Source organism: Erinaceus europaeus, chromosome X, assembly GCF_950295315.1.
Source record: "Erinaceus europaeus chromosome X, mEriEur2.1, whole genome shotgun sequence".
Taxonomy (NCBI): domain Eukaryota; kingdom Metazoa; phylum Chordata; class Mammalia; order Eulipotyphla; family Erinaceidae; genus Erinaceus; species Erinaceus europaeus.
The window spans coordinates 58,598,926-58,617,180 of NC_080185.1; the positions used below are offsets into that span (position 1 = coordinate 58,598,926).

Below are 18,255 nucleotides of genomic sequence, written 5' to 3' on the forward strand. Positions count from 1 at the left end.
AAGGCTAAGGGGAGTTCTTTAAAGGAGTATATTAGCACAAAATATTTGAAGAGATTAAAATAGATCACATAATTATATTTTAACACCTTATGTGTACATCACCTTCTTAACAATGCATACTATTAAATAACAATCTGTTTCATTGACCACGTGATGTTTCCTGAGATACACTGTAAATTTAACATGGGCATAGTTCTATCTAGATGAATTGTAACGCTGTTTGCCAGTGCCTTCCTAAGATTGTGGTAAAAGAAGGGGAGAAAGAAAACAAACTGAGTTTTCCTGAGATACTTTAACAGCTTGAATGCTTTACACTATGAACTCAAGTATGCTGTCATGTATTTGAAATTTTCAGCCTAGGTATCTGATGATTTATTGCTTTCTATTGTTCTTAAAATATAAGGGGATAGTCCTTATTTGATTCATATACAGGGACAATATTTTATATAATTAAAAAAATAGTATAGTCATGGGCTCTTTGAAATATAACTGAAATAGGATTACTAACTATCTACAAAATGGAGTCCCCCCCACAACTCTTCATATCAACTTTTCTAGCCTTTAGGTTCATTATTAGTCAACATTTTTTTTTTTTGGATCTTTGTGTTAACTCTTTTATCAGCAACCAGGTTCCAGATGCTAACATAATGCCAACTGGACTTCTTTGGACAGACTACCCCATTAATGTGTCCTGGAGCCCAGCTTCCCCAGACCCTGTCCCACTAGGGAAAGAAAGAGACATACTGGGAGTATGGATCGACTTGTCGACACCCATGTTCAGTGGGAAACCAATTACAGAAGCCAGACCTTCCACCTTCTGCACCCCATAATGACCCTGGGTCCATACTCCCAGAGGGATAAAGCAATAGGAAAGTTATCAGGGAAGTGGATGGGATAGGGAGTTCTGGTGATGGGAATTGTGTGGAGCTGTACCCCTCCTATCCTATGGTTTTTGTCAGTGTTTTCTTCTTTTAAAAATATTTTATTTATTTTCCTTTTTGTTGCCCTTGTTTTTTTATCATTGTAGTTATTGTTGTTATTTGTTATTGCTGTCATTGTTGTTGGATAGGACAGAGAGAAATGGAGAGAGGAGAGGAAGACAGAGATGGGGAGAGAAAGATAAACACCTGCAGACCTGCTTCACTGCCTGTGAAGCGAACCCCCTGCAGGTGGGGAGCCTGGGGCTGGAAGCTACCTCCTTCCTGCTGGTCCTTGCGCTTTGAGCCATGTGCGCTTAACCAGCTGCCCTACTTCGACCCTCAGGTATTTCTTTTTTATAAATAAAAATTTAAAAAAAGGATGTCACAATAAAGGAAATAGACTAAAAAGTAAAATAAAATAAAAACAGAGGAAAAGTCAGCCATTCCAGTAGCCCATATAAAACGTATGAAACGGGGGTCGGGCAGTGGCACAGTGGGTTAAGCGCATGTGGCGCAAAGCACAAGGACTGGCGTAAGGATCCGGGTTCAAGCCCCCGGCTCCCCACCTGCAGGGGAGTCGTTTCATAGGCGGTGAAGCAGGTCTGCAGGTGTCTTTCTCTCCCCCTCTCTGTTTACCCCTCCTCTCTCCATTTCTCTCTGTCCTATCCAACAACGAACAACATCAACAATGGTAAAAATAACCACCACAACAAGGCTACAACAACAAGGGCAACAAAAAGGGAAAAAAATGGCCTCTAGGAGCGGTGATTCATGGTGCAGGCACGGAGCCCAGCAATTACCCTGGAGGGAAAAAAAAAAGTATGAAACGGACTTTATCAAGTTCTATTTTATACAAAATTTGCTTTTGAAATTTGTTTCTCTCTTCTTGCCACTCAGTTACAAGTTCTGTGTTCTGCAGATTTCCTCATTCCTTCACATTCTGTAGACACTTACCTGGTCAGAAAACTATTGCTCATAAACCATGCTTTCTAAAATTCAAATAGGATGATTTAATCTGTATGAATATGTTTGAAGATATAAATATGTTATCACTTCCAGGCAAAAACATTTTTGTGGAAGTTTTCTAAAGATAGGATACAATAGTTTAAAGCTGAAATCTAAAAGCAAAACTAGGTTAGGTCTAATGAGGGTTTCCAGTACTCACGCTGTATCTCCACCCAACAGACTTCTGATATTTATTCACTCTTACTCGCTTTCCTATTTCAGGCAAAGGAGTCTGAAAAACCAAGAACAAAATATTAAAAGATCTACTAGTATTATTTGAAATGATTTAGGTTTAAGTACTTCATAGGATGCTAACATAGAATAACATAACATAATACTCCTCAATTTTCATTAATGATTTTAATAAAATGCATTTCACATATATGGAACTGGGCATCAATTGTATAGTAGCATAATTCACTGTCATGTCAATGGTAATAATATTTTCCATTAATAATTGTGATATTTCTACTTGTAAAACAAGGCCTTACCGCTATCTATGAGTTAAATATCTGCTTTTTACTTACATTTTATTAGTTTTAATGTACCACTGACTTACGGTGGTGTAATATCTTAGAGAGAGAGCCTCATACCTCCATACATGTGTTTATAACTCATGGTACCCTCCACCTGAGTTCTTGTGCCCTCCTCCAACCACTGCAGTTTTTATAAAATCTGAGACAGTTTGGTTACTATCTATTACTTTGCAAGTCCATTTGCTTTAGTTATCTACCTATCCCACATAGGGGTGAAACCATTTGGCAAATGCTTTTCATTTCTTTATTTAAAATTATTTTAAATATTGAAAAATCAGGAACATCTAAAATGTAAACTAAATATGTTTCAAGATATCTCAAGTAAAAAAAAAAAAAAGAATCTGTACTTTAGAAGGTCTCACTCAAATATCATGAGGCTGACTATTTGGCAGCCATGTTTGTAAGGCAAAATAAATCCACAAAACCTCAAAATCCCTTGAAACATATACTGGCTTGCACCATTTGGCACATGTTGACAAAACAAAGATCATGTCAATCTCCAGAAAACTTCAACATTTTTTTTTTACCTGCACAAATTGCAAAAGAAAAGTTTACAACAGTTTAGTGAACAGGTATAGTTTTTCAAACATAATATCTAAACTTTTTCCTCTAGGGCATAGTAAAGTAAAAAAAAAAATGACCTCTACGATGTTCATACCAATATTATTTTGAAAAAAAAAAAGAGGTATCCATGTTAAATAAAGGGAACAGAAATCAGTGATTAGAAAATTCTATTCCAATGTTAGGAACTGTGACATGACTTTATGAATGTTAGCAGGAACAGCACCAATTAAACTGTTTCCCTTTCTCATCTGTCAGAAAATGTGCATGTCTGACAAGTTCTTCCCTTCTACCTGTCATTGAGAATGTAATGACCTCAATTCTCAAAAGGAATATTTAGAGTAGGAAAATAATAGGGTGGAAGACAACAGGATTAACACTATATTAGAGTAAAATGATTTTCTATCTCTAGAAACAATCAACCGGAAATAAAAAATATATAGGTTTTTCCTTCATTCCTATAGGATGCCAAAATGTGTGGAAATTTGCTATGTGATTATCATCTTATGTATAAACATAATAAATACAATATGCATTGTGCATGTAAAGAACATTAAATTATAGATATATAACAACTTAAAATAATATAATTATATATATATAATGGTTATTAAAAAATAAATGCAATGTTTATTTAACCGCTTATACCAAGATCACAAATACATCGAGGGAATAGAATACATATACAGAATATATTACCTTACGAGCATTCATCACTTTGACAGCTGTAAGTACACCAGTCTTTTCATGCAGTCCCTGAAATATAGAAAAGTAATTAACAGAAAATACTGACTACATAATATATCAACCAAGAAGCAAAGTAAACATATAAAACTAAGTCTAACATTATGAATTATTATAAAATATAAAATATTTACAGGTGAAATATAGGGTATTTTGTAGAATTCCAACAGAAAAAAAATAAATTATAACTATTTTAAAGAAAACTATCATTTCATTCAAAAACTCAAGTAAGTTTATGGAGTAGCTTTATTTTAAATGTTTAATAAACATTTAATTTAATAGCCCATTTGATGATGGTATAGCTTGTATGGCACAAAGAATATAGATGAAAGTGAAAACTTATTATTTGAAGTGAGGGTATAGAAGATATACCACTAAACAGATTTCAAATTGACTATATGGCACTCATACAGGCATATCTATTCAATGAAAACTTCTTCATAAATAAGAAAGGTTCTCAATAATCCTCATGGCTAACAGTGATCCATAAGCAATTAAATGATATCTACAACACTGAGTATGTCCTTAGTAATATGAAGCAAAGATATTTGTGGAAGGGAGAAATCCTGAAAATTCTTTTCTTAATAAACATATGCTAAATTCTTTTTTAAAAATTTTATTTATTTATTCCCTTTGTTGCACTAGTTTTTTTTTTATTGTTGTAGTTATTGTTGTTGTTGGATAGGACAGAGAGAAATGGAGAGAGGAGGGGAAGACAGAGATGGGGAGAGAAAGACACCTACAGATCTGCTCCACCTCCTGTGAAGCGACTCCCTTGTAGGTAGGGAGCCAGGGGCTCGAACCAGGATCCTCAGCCAGTCCTTGCCCTTTGCTCCACGTGTGCTTAACCCGCTGCACTACTGCCTGACTTCCAACATATGTTAAATTCTAAGATGCTAATCTTATCCTACATGCAAGTAAATGTTTCAAGCTTACAATTAGGAAAAAAAAATGAAGGGAGACAGCATAATGGTTATGTCAAAGACTTCCATGCCCAATGCTCTGAAGTCCCAGGTTCAATCCCCAGTACCAACATAAACTAGAGCTGAGCAGTGCTCTGGTATCTCTCTGTGTATCTCTTTCCCTCTTTCTCAAACAATAAAATAAATAAAATATAAAAAATAAACATAAAGATTTGGAATAAGACATCTTATTGTGTGGCTGACGTGTTTTATAAACTACAAAGAATAATTTGATATGGTAGCAATATAAGTTGGGTTTCAACTTAAATATCATGTTTGATCTGACAGTTCTGAAGTAAATATATTCAGTAACTGAACTTCAGTAGGTAAAACAGTGTGTCCACAAAAATCCAGACTCACCCTATAATTTCAGAATATAATCCTTTAAAAATAAAGCCTTTGGATATCTGGCTTTGGTTCACCAACATTATTCATATAGCTTTGTCCACTTTGTACTCACTTTCCTGATGTATTTGCTTCTTGTTGCTGTTTGTGTTTCCAAATCTATTCCACCAATGATGGACTCATTTAGAGTTTGTGTTTATTTGCTCTTTTTCATATAGGAGATCTTTCAGTAATTCTTGCAAGACAGGATTGATGGTGGTGAAACCGATCTGTATATTTGGGAAGGTTTAATTTATCTTATACTTGAAAGATAATTTGGCAGGATAGAGTATTCATGGATGGTAATTTTTATCCTTTAGTACAGTGAATATGTCATTCCATAGTCTTCTTGATTTTAGTATTTGTGGTGATAAATCTGAAGATAGCCTGACAGTTATGCCTTTGCACACTTTTTAAAAACTTAGAACGATTCAATAAGTATACTTGCATACTGTTAATATACCGGAATAGTTATAGAGTCAGTAAATATGTGAAAATTTGAGATTTGTTAATTTTAGAAAAATGATCCTAAAATATATTGTTCTTTTGCTGTCAAAATATTACTATCTTTTCCCTAGAGTCTATATTGTCTTTTACAAAGTTTGAAGTATATGCTTTAACTGACTCTTAATTTTTTTCTCAGAAAATAAGCTAACTAATCAAAGAAGTTAATGAGTGAAAGAACCCCATGCTACCATAACCACCAAGGTTATAGATGAATGTCAGCACCTTCATTTTTTCTGACTGAGGCAAATGAACTATGTTTTAAAATCACTTGTTCAGTGGTAGTGAAGTAACATGAAATGCATTGGATTTAATTCTACACATTCTGGGTTACATCAGTCCTACTGAACTGTTTGTTAAGGGGGCTAAGGTAAGAAATAGATGAGAAAACTTTCTAGGAAATACAGTAACTCTGGAAATGCTGGGCACTTTGACTTAACTGCAGTTTTTGCTAACTAATTAAACATTAAATGCCATCATCATTATACAATTATCAAAACCTGAAAATAACTGTCTATTGATGAAAGAATGGGTGAGGAAATTAGAGTGACTAGAAACACACACATACAGAGTTACTAGTTGAAGTCCTTATGATGAAGTACTAGGGTAATCTTACAAACACTAGTGATATTATAAGTAAAAGGAAATTTGGACATAGTTACAAGAAAAATGTCATGTGATAATGGAAATAGAGATTGGAGTGATGTCCACTAAGATTGTTAACAACTACTCAAAGCTAGAAAAGGCAAGACAGGTTATTTTTTTATAAATCTTCTGGAGAGAGACTGGCCCTGAAAAGGGGTTGGGGGGCTTCATGAGTGATGAAGCAGGACTGCAGGTATCTATCTTTTCTATCTTGCTCTCCTCTCTCTTTTATGTATTTATTTTTTAAAATTTTATTTATTTTTCTTTTTGTTGCCCCTTTTTTTTACTGTTGTCATCGTTATTATTGTTGTCGTCATTGTTAGATAGGACAGAGAGAAATGGAGAGAAGAGTGGAAGACAGAGAGGGGGAGGGAAAGATAGACACCTACAGACCTGTTTCTCCACTTGTGAAGCAATTCCCCTGAGGTGGGGAGCAGGGGGCTTGAACCTGGATCCTTAAGCCAGTCCTTGTGCTTTGCGCCACATGCGCTTAACCCGCTGTGCTACCGCCCAGCTCCCTCTTTTATTTATTTATTATTGGATAGAGACAGAGAGAAACTGATAGTAGATAGGGAAATAGAGAAGGAAAGAAACAAAGAGACACAGCCCTGATTTGCCATTTGTGAAGCTCCCCTCTGCAGGTGGGGACCAGGGGGTTGAACATGGATACTTGCACACTGTAATTTGTGATCCTAACAGGCTGCCCCCACTCTCGCTCAGTCTCCTCACCCTTATCAATTTTCTCTGCCCTATCCAATTAAAAAATAGAAAAAAAGTAAAATGGATGCTGGGAAGAGCGGATTCATAGTGCACACACCAAGCCCCAGTAACAACCGTGGTAGTAATATAAATAAATAAATAAATAAATAAATAAATAAATATTTTAAGAGAATGACTGTGCAGTCATTATTCAGAATTCTTTTAAAAGTGTATATTCAATTCATCCATTTTATGAAATAGAATAGAGGCCAAAACACAATTCCTGCATATGTGCTTCTTTTAGGACTTGAACTAAGGACTTCAGGTATGTAAGTCCTGTGCTCTGCCTGCCACACAACCTTCTGGCTACTTGATTTTAGAATTCACTTTTAATATGTATTTACTATATTAAATTTTTATAGGACAGAGAGAAATTGAAAAGAAAGGGGGAAACAGAGGGAAAGAAAGTGAGACACACAAAACACTGCTTCACCACTTTTGAAGCTTCCAACCCTGCAGGTGGGAACCAGGGACTTGAATCAGGGTCCTTGAACATGGCAGTGTGTGAGCTATACCAGATATGTCACTACCTGGTGGCCCTAATTCCAGAATTCTGACTTCTGAAATTGTAAAAGAATAGATATCTTTATATTTAAGAAATCTCACTCTGAGGTAATTTGTTATATCAGCCATAGAAAATCACTGCATTGGACTAGGAAAAAAAAAAAAACCTATGTAGAAGAATAAGCTGGATTTGGGTAAGGGTTAAAAAACTGCTAGTAAAAGTTGCCACGGAATGTCTAGATTCAGGTTAGCAGTTTTGGGTACAACATTCTACCTGCACAAAACTAGAGTCTTTAAAGAGAAGATGAAAATTGTGCATTAGTGACTGATCAAAGAAAATTAGTTATGATTATGGATATTAAACACTTATCAGTCAAATAATTTGCAGATATTTTCTAGCAATTCAAATAAAAACATTGTCTTTACTTTTTATTGGCTGTTTCTTTGATATGCAGAAACTTTACATTCAATTTAGTCCCAATTATTTTCTTTTTGTTTGTACTCTTGATTTCATAGCCAGAAAATTATTGCCAAGGCCAATGTCAATTTTCCCCTAATTTCTTGTCAAGGACATTTACAGTGTCTGGTTATCTAAGTCTTTAATACATTTCCAATGAACTTTTATGTGTGATGCTAAATTGGAGTTCTTTCTTATTATCTTTATTTATTTATTTATTGTTTAGAAACAGTCAGAAATTGAGAGGGAAGAGAAAGAGAGAGACAGACAGAGAGAGAGAGAGAGAGCTGCCTTCTTTTGGATATGGACATGCTGAGTACATTGGAGAATTTTTCATTAATTTGCATCTTTATTAACAATTAATACTTTCCTTATTTAGTTGGACCTTATTGTAATTTAGAAAGCTTTTCTCCTAATTAATTTTTCCTAATTATTCTTATACACATTAGTAAACTTTTTCTCATATCTATATGTACATGTTGCAAAGCACTTCTCACACAAAACATCTAGCACATTAGCACAGGTATTAGCTCAATGTCACCTTGCTCCTAAAGTTAGTCACATAAAAATTTTAAGTTCATAATATTCAGACATTATCCTCATGAGAAATATTAGTGAGATAGCAGAATGCTTTTTAGAGGTTCTCTGAGTGACCATATTACTGGAAAAAACAAATCAGTTTTGCTCTAATCCTTATAATCTGTGATTTGTTTAACTCACTTGAAAATTACACAGAATTATTTTGTCAGAAAATGTATTTGAATGTCAGGTATGGAAAATGTTCTTTGTAAAATTTATTTATTGCCACCAGGGTTATTGTTGGGGCTTGGTACCTGCACTACAGATCCACCACTCCCTGTGGCCATTTTTTCTTTTTTTCTTTCTAATTTTGATTAGATAGGACAAGGATAAATTGAGAGAGGATGGAAAGATATATATGGAGAGAGAGAGAGAGAGAGAGAGAGAGAGAGAGAGAGATCTGCAGACCCCCTCCACAGCTTGAGAAGCAGGGATCAAACCTGTATCCTTGAGCTTGGTAATAAGTGCACTTAACAGGGTGCACCACCACTGGGCCCATGGGGTATTTCTTATTATGTCTGTAGAGGAATAAAACTCCTGGTTTAGAACCATGTGTTTGGTTAATATACCTTACCATACTACAGGCTTCCATAAAAGTCTGTTATATTAGATCACTAAGGGAAAACATATGACGAAACTTAAACTGGGTATGGTATAGTAAAGGACTATGGGGAAAGGGAAAAGTACAGGATGAAAGAATCTTTGGATCTTATTCTGTCTTCTAGATACCAATCAAGGAGATAAGAGATTGTTCCTATGTGTGAAATACTATGCTATAAACCATTAATCCCTTATTGTGAAAAAGATTAGCTGCTCTTATTACTTTTTAAAAAAGTTTGTTATGTCAAGGTAAAAGATTAATGGAAAGTTTCTACCTGTTAAGTTAATATCTTAAAGAGGTCTACCTGAATCTTGACATAAAATTATCATAAAGTAATTTTAAAGTTATTTACAACATTTTATTAATTAATTTGTTTATTTACAATAGACACATAGATAAATTTAGAGGGGAGGGGAATATAGGGAGGGTGAGAGACTTTTGCAGACCTGCTCCACTGTTTGTTAAGCTTCCCCAAAAGTTGGGAAATGGGGGCTTGAACCAGGGTCCTTGCTCATGGTAATATGTGTGCTCAACCAGGTATATCACCACAGCGCTTCCTGTTATAGAGTAATTTTAGACTTGGGGAATGGTTTTAAAGACAGTATGCAGTGTCCCTGTTTATCTTTCATCTGATTCTAATGTTCACCTCCTACACAAGTATTGCAACATTTTTACATAGAACTTAATATTAGTGTAGTAATCATAGTTATGGTATAGCCTTCACCAAGATGTCTTTAATTTTTTCCGTTAATATCCTTTATCTAGTACTTACAGCTGGGATAGAGCAATTCATTTAACTCCCATGCCTTTCAGTCCTTTGATATTTTCTCAATATCCTTCCAGTCTTGTATGACTTTGACATGTTTCTAGAGTATTAATAAATTATTTTGTTGAACGTCTCTCATTTGGGGTTTAACTAGGGGTCAACTAATTGTTCAGTGGTGCCATCTTGTGGTTCACTGACTACATGAAACTTGTTTTGTAATCTTGATCTGAAGACAATATTGTTGCTAACAGAATGCCTCCCCCTAAGTGAAAGGTTATACATGGACTTATAAAAACTAATTTTTAGAATATATATTTTTTAGTTATGATGTAAAATACACAATATCAATTTTTCAATTACAATGTTTTATGACAGATAAGTTTCAAATTCCATTTGTTAAAACACAAAAAGAATGCTAAGGAAGCGATTTGGTTTTGGATTCTAGACTTAATATTAATTGATTTCATGATTCCCAGTCTTAATGAATGTGATATGGGGCAATCAAAGAAAGCCTTAAATTGTAAATGTAAAAATTAGGGTCTACTTCCACCTTCTACATCCCACAATGACCAAGGGTTCATACTCCCAGTGGGCTAAATATTGGGAAAGATATCAGGGGAAGGGATGGGATACGGAGATCTGGTGGTGGTAATTGTGTGGAGTTGTACCCCTCTTATCCTGTGGTTTTGACAATGCTTCCTTTTTATAAAAATAAATAAATAAATAACTTAGGGTCTTTTTTTTCTACCAGCAGTAATGTCACCAATATCACAGGAGAGCCTCCAGCTGTATTGGATTAACAATGTAATGAATGTTATTTTAATTTTAGGCATAACAAAGCAGGGCAAAGTCTTCTAGCTCTCATTTCTATCACAAGAAAAAAAAGTTTCTCTTTAATTTTATTTAATTTATTTTTAAAAGTTTATAGGCGGTTTCCGGAAGATGGCGGACTGAGAAACTGCTACTGGCTTGAGCTCTGATCACATCTTCTGGAAACGGTAGGAATTTCTGCCTTTAGTAGGCCAGTCAATAAGGAGTCTTAGCGGTGACACCAAGGAGGTGACTATAACTTAATTTGGATCAAGAATTAGAGTAGAGGTGGCGCAGACTAGCGGGCGGGCTGCTCCAGACTTCCCAGGCAGCGGCAGGCAAGGCAGGTGCGCTGGCACTCTCCTCGGCCCAGGAAGGGGGCTCCTCCACCAGTTGCAGAGCGCTGCTGGGCGGTGGCAGAGGACTGGGAGGGAGCACTGTAGTTCGGGGGCTTTCTCTTGGAAGTCTCTGGGGACCACCGTGACCCTGAAGGCGGATCCGAGGACATCCTTGAGTACAGCTCTCATTGGATCAAAAGGACTTGGAGCTAGTTTTCATTTTTGAGAAATCCTTAAAATCTTCAGGGGGGGGGTTTCCCGGAAGATAGCGGACTGAGAAGCTGCTAGTGGCTGAGCTCTGACCACATCTCCTGGAAACAGTAGGATTTTCTGCCTTTAGCAGGCCAGCCAATAAGGGGTCCTAGTGGTGACACCAAGGAGGTGACTATAACTTAATTTGGGTTAAGAATTAGAGTAGGGAAAAAAGGGGAAAATTTTTTTTTCTTCCTTTTAATTTTCAAGCATACCTCCTTGCCGGGCCCCCCACCCCCCATAACCAGTCCCTGGAGACCAGCTCCTAGCAGGGGAGGGGAGCTCCTTTTCTTTACCAAATTCCTGCCCCACCAGGGAGTATCATTAATTCTAAGTCTATACCCTTCTGAAACCTCTGGCCTTTTTTCTAAGTAGCCAACCCCCCCACCTCACCCCGCATAGCTAATTAAATAATTAAAAATAAATACAAAAAAACCCCTTTCCTTTCACTGCCCTCTTATGACTGTTCTTTTCTTATCTTTTTCTTTTTTCTCTCTCTCTTTTTTTTTCTTTGTCTCATTCTTGTCATCCTTTCTTCCTTAATCCTACAGAATCTCCCCAACAACAAAAGTCCTGGACCAGATGGCTTCACAAACGAATTCTACAAAACTTTCAGGAAACAGTTAATACCCATACTTCTTAAGCTATTACATAAGATTGAAGAAACAGGAATACTCCCTTCCACCTTCTATGAAGCCAACATCACCCTGATACCAAAAGCTGATAGGGACAGAACAAAAAAGGAAAACTACAGACCAATATCTCTGATAAACATAGATGCCAAAATATTAAACAAGATCTTGGCCAACCGGATATAGGAACATATCAAAAAGATTGTTCATCACTCCAAGTGGGATTCATCCCAGGAATGCAAGGCTGGTTCAAAATCCAAAAGTCAATCAATGTCATTCACCACATCAATAAAAGCAAAGCCAAAAACCACATGATTATCTCAATAGATGCAGAGAAAGCCTTTGCCAAAAGGCTTTGTAGTTATTATTGATGTCGTTGTTGTGGGATAGGACAGAGAGAAATGGAGAGAGGAGGGGAAGAAAGAGAGGGGGAGAGAAAGACAGACACCTGCAGACCTGCTTCACCGCTTGTGAAGGGACCTGCCTGCAGGTGGGGAACCGGGGGCTCGAACCGGGATCTTGATGCCGGTCCTTGAGCTTAGAGCCACCTGCGCTTAACCCACTACGCTACAGCCCTACTCCCTCCCATTTACTTTTTAACCAAAATCAATAAAATACCTAGGAATAAAGTTGAGCAAAGAAGTGAAAGACTTGTATACTGAAAACTATGAGTCACTGCTCAAGGATAGAAACTGATACCAAGAAATGGAAAGATATCCCATGCTCATGGATTGTAAGAATAAATATCATCAAAGTGAATATTCTCCCCAGAGCCATATAAAAATTTAATGCAATACCCATCAAAGTTCCACCAAGCTTCTTTAAGAGAATAGAACAAACACTACAATCATTTATCTGCAACCTGAAAACACCTAGAATTGCCAAAACCATCTTGAGGAAAAGAAACAGAAATGGAGGCATCACACGCCCAGACCTTAAACTATATTATAAAGCCATCATCATCAAAACAGCATGGTACTGGAACAAAAATAGGCACACAGACCAGTAGAACAGAATTGAAAGCCCATAAATAAATCCCAACACCTATGGGCATCTAATTTTTGATAAGGGGGCCCAAAGGATTAAATGGAAAAAGGAGGCCCTCTTCAATAAATGGTGCCAGGAAAACTGGGTTATAACATTCAGAAGAATTAAATTGAACTACTGTATCTCACCAGAAACAAAAATCAACTCCAAATGGATCAAAGACCTAGATGGCAGACCAGAAACTATCAAATGCTTAGAGGAAAACATTGGTAAAATACTTTCCCACCTACACCCCAAGGACATCTTTGATGAATCAAACCCAATTGCAAGGAAGACTAAAGCAGAAACAAACCAATGGGACTACATCAAATTGAAAAGCTTCTGCACATCCAAAGAAACTATTAAACAAACAGAGAGACCCCTCACAGAATGGGAGAAGATCTTCACATGCCTTACATCAGACAAGAAACTAATCACCAAAATATATAAAGAGCTCAGCAAACTTAGCACCAAAAAAGCAAATGACCCCATCCAAAAATGGGCAGAGGATATAAACAAAACACTCACTACAGAGGAGATCCAAAAGGCTAACAAAGATATGAAAAACTGCTCTAGGTCACTGATTGTCAGAGAAATGCAAATTAAGACAACACTAAGATACCACCTCACTCTTGTAAGAATGGCATACATCAAAAAAGACATCAGCAACAAATGCTGGAGGGTATGTGGGGACAGAGGAACCCTTTTACATTGCTGGTGGGAATGTAAATTGGTACAGCCTCTGTGGAGAGCAGTCTGGAAAACTCTCAGAAGGCTAGACATGGACCTTCCATATGATCCAGTAATTCCTCTCCTGGGGTTATACCCCAAGGACTCCATAACACCCAACCAAAAAGAGGTGTGTACTCCTATGTTCATAGCAGCACAATTCATAATAGCTAAAACCTGGAAGCAACCCAGGTGCCCAACACCAGATGAGTGGCTGAGAAAGCTGTGGTATATATACACAATGGAATACTATGCAGCTATCAAGAACAATGAACCCACCTTCTCTGACCCTTCTTTGACAGAGCTAGAAGGAATTATTTTAAGTGAACTAAGTCAGAAAGATAAAGATGAGTATGGGATGATCCCACTCATCAACAGAAGTTGAGTAAGAAGATCTGAAAGGGAAACTAAAAGCAGGAACTGATCAAATTGTAAGTAGGGCACCAAAGTAAAAACCCAGTGGTGAGGGGTAGACATGCAGCTTCCTGGGCCAGTGGGGGGTGGGAGTGGGTGGGAGGGATGGGTCACAGTCTTTTGGTGGTGGGAATGGTGTTTATGTACACTCCTAGCAAAATGTAGACATATAAACCACTAGTTAATTAATATGAGGGGGAAAATCAATTGTATGTCTCAAAGTTTCTCAAAACATAAACTGAATCTTTTTAATATATAGGCTGTGTATTTGATATGCGGACTCTCTCAAAAGCCTAGACCAAGTAGATTAGAAGCCTCTAATAGCACAGCTATATACAAGATACTGGGTACTGTACAGCAAACCATAACAAAAGGACTTTTCAAAGTTAACCCAATTATCAAATAATGTGATGATAACATTAACTATCGATTGTCTTTTTGAACCCTAAGACAGCAGGAACCTCACCTCTCCACTATAGAGCCCCTACTTCCCTCAATCCTGGAACCCTTGGATAGGGCCCACTTTCCCGTATGCGTCTCCCAATCCATACCAAATAATATTGCATCTGGCGATCACAACCTAACCAACGCAACGATTGCCACCTCAACATGCTTCACCTCAGACTGTGTCCAGAGACTTCACATGTGGAATGACAACCCTTCAGCTTCATTACTCAGGTGAGACCTTTCCTTTTATAGTACACTCTAATGTCATCTCAGGTGGTTCACCTTCTAACAAAGTCCCAAAACCTAGATATACACCAGTTTCTGTGAGAGAGAGCTTATGTTCACATGTATCCATAAACTACTGCAAAATATATACCTGAAAGCAGAAGTACACTAGAGTTTGCAGTGAGTACCTCCCTAACACTTTCTCTCCACTATTCCAAGCTTTGGCGCCATGATTGCTCAACAATTTGTTTGGCTTCGTATGTTAACTCTCTTTTCAATCACCAGGTTCCAGATGCCACCAGGATGCTGGCCAGGCTTCCCTGGATTGAAGACCCCACCAATGTGTCCTGGAGCTCAGCTTCCCCAGATACACACCCTACTAGGGAAAGAGAGAAGCAGACTGGGAGTATGGACCGACCAGTCAACGCCCATGTTCAGCGGGGAAGCAATTACAGAAGCCAGACCTTCTACATTCTGCAACCCTCAATGACCCTGTGTCCATGCTCCCAGAGGGATAGAGAATGGGAAAGCTATCATGGGAGGGGGTGGGTTATGGATATTGGGTGGTGGGGATTGTGTGGCGTTCTACCCCTCCTACCTTATGGTTTTTTTAATTAATCCTTTCTCAAATAAAAAAAATAAAATTAAAAAAAAGTTAGGCCTTCTCATAATTGAATAACAAAATAGCTTACACAATTGTGATGTTTTCTAGTCATTTTTAAAATACTTTATGAAAGGAGAGAGAGAGAGAGAGAGAAGGAGATAAAGAGACAGACACACCAGAGTATTTCTCGGGCACATATAATGTCAGGACTCAATCTCAGTATCTCATGCTTTTAGGTCTATTATCTAGCTACTGTGCCACTTCTAAGGTTGTTCTTCAGCCATTCCTAATTTAGTTATCTCTCTGTATTATCATAAAACTAATTTAATTTCTTCAACTTTAACTATATTTGATTCAAAAGGATAGAGGAGTCATCCCAGGAGAGTGTGCTCCTCAGCCATAATAAAGGTAGTAAAACAGGTGCCTGGAATGGAGGTCAAGGAAAAGATGAATGAGTAGGATTTCCTAAAATGTAGTACTAAAAAGGTATGCATGTATGGGGGGAGGAGGGATGAAGAAGTGAAAATACAAAATATGAGCAGATCACAATTTTAATGAAGGAATTTATAGTTTTTAATACACATAAACCTGAGGCAATTAAAGAATGAAACAAAATGCAAATATGGTTAAAGAATATTAATTGTCTGGCACCAAATTCAGCCTAAATACTGGCTAGAAGATTCCAAATAATGACTATTTGACTTGATTTGGCTGTCTTTAATAAAGCCCTTAGAACTTTCCTAGTATATGCTTTCATAACTATTTCCAGGACTGTACTTTAAAATACCATATTGATAACAAAACTACTGTTTTTTGTAGGACAATTTGAATTATCCAATAGACAGTATAAATTCAATTATTTTTTCAATTTGGCAATATCTTTGTTCTTAAATAAATTATCTACTCAACTAAAATGCATCACTGAGTGTGATTATTCTAGGAGAGACTGAACTTATTGCCATTCTATTGATCTTCATTGACACTTTTGAGCATGTAACAGTTTCTATACTTTTTTAAATAAAAGGCTGTCCTCTGCCTTTGAGTCTATTCAGATGGAGATAAATTCTGATCTGTTAACAAATCAAGGAGATAGATGCAGATACCAAGGGGAAAGGATATTAGTCAGTTTAGTATAGAAAACAGGTGTTAGTTGTAGGTGGGAACCAATATTCTTAAATCCTTTATAAATATAGCCACAATGACAACGACAAGCATGGTATATGCAATCACATGTAGATAATTACAATTGAAAACATATTAAGACAGTAAAGTGTATTTACCAGGCATATAGCTTTTTCAATGATAGTTATTCCATCAATACCACTAGGTAAAATATGAAAGTTCTTGAAACCTAAGGATATAGTCTTTCATTTTGGTTTCTCTAGTGCCCAGAATAGTGATTAATACACAAGATCCTCTTAATATAAGTTGTGTAAATGATGAATAGAATAAATGAGAATCTTTCTGGAAATAGATGGAGTGGGGCTATAGAGACAGCATGTTTATGCATGAGACTATCCTGCCTATGGCTCAGACCTCCCAGGTTCAATTCCCAGCACCACCATAAGCCAGAGCTGAACAATGCTCTAGTCTTTCTGTGTCTTTCATCTGTATATATCTCTCATTAAAATAAATAAAAATAACATTTTAAAAATAATTTTTAATATTTATTTCCCTTTTGTTGTCCTTGTTGTAGTTCTTATTGTTGTTATTGATGTCGTCATTGTTGGATAGGATAGAGACAAATGGAGAGAGGAGGGAAAGAGAGAGAGGGGGAGAGAAAGTTGCTTGCAGACCTGCTTTACTGCCTTTGAAGCGACTCCCCTGATTCCTTCCTACCTGCAGGCCCTGGTGCTTTGGTGCTTTGCTTCAAGTGTGCTTAACCCGCTATGCTACCGCCCAACTCCCAAATAAAAATTATTTTAAGAAAGAAAGATAAAAACAATGAACAATGAGCCCACCTTCTCTGACCCATCTTGGACAGAGCTAGAAGGAATTATGTTAAGTGAGCTAAGTCAGAAAGATAAAGATGAGTATGGGATGACCCCACTCATCAACAGAAGTTGAGAAGGAAGATCTGAAAGGGAAACTAAAAGCAGGACCTGACCAAATTGTAAGTAAGGCACCAAAGTAAAAGCCCTGTGGTGAGGGTAGACATGCAGCTTCCTGGGCCAGTGGGGGGTGGGAGTGGGTGGGAGGGATGGGTCACAGTCTTTTGGTGGTGGGAATGGTGTTTATGTACACTCCTAGCAAAATGTAGACATATAAACCACTAGTTAATTAATATGAGAGGGGGAAAATCAATTGTATGTCTCAAAGTTTTTCAAAACACAAACTGAATCTTTTCAATATATAGGCTGTGTATTTGATATGCGGACTCTCTCAAAAGCCTAGACGAAGTAGATTAGAAGCCTCCAATAGCACAGCTATATACAACATACTGGGTACTGTACGGCAAACCATAACAATAGGACTTTTCAAAGTTAACCCAATTACCAAATAATGTGATGATAACATTAACTATCGATTGTCTTTTTGAACCCTAAGACAGCAGGAACCTCACATCTCCACTATAGAGCCTCTACTTCCCCCAGTCCTGGAACCATTGGATAGGGACCACTTTCCTGTATGCCTCTCCCAATCCATATCAAATAATATTGCATCCGCCGACCACAACCTAACCAACGCAACGATTGCCACCTCAACATGCTTCACCTCAGACTGTATCCAGAGACTTCACGTGTGGAATGACAACCCTTCAGCTTCATTACTCGGGTGAGACCTTTCCTTTTATAGTACACTCTAATGTCATCTCAGGTGGTTCACCTTCTAACAAAGTCCCAAAACCTAG

At 37.1% G+C, this 18,255-nt stretch overlaps 1 protein-coding gene across 2 annotated transcripts in view; it reads right to left on the reverse strand.

Annotated features, from left to right (window-relative positions):
* NRK (Nik related kinase) overlaps positions 1-18,255 on the reverse strand; it is a 155,573-nt gene that overhangs the window by 75,933 nt on the left and 61,385 nt on the right. For both annotated transcript variants that reach the window (XM_060182704.1, XM_016193796.2), the window contains exons 3-4: positions 3,722-3,778; positions 2,086-2,157 (exon numbers count right to left, since the gene is read on the reverse strand). In XM_060182704.1, the coding sequence (XP_060038687.1) occupies positions 2,086-2,157; positions 3,722-3,778 (129 nt within the window). The remainder of the gene's footprint in view (positions 1-2,085; positions 2,158-3,721; positions 3,779-18,255) is intronic.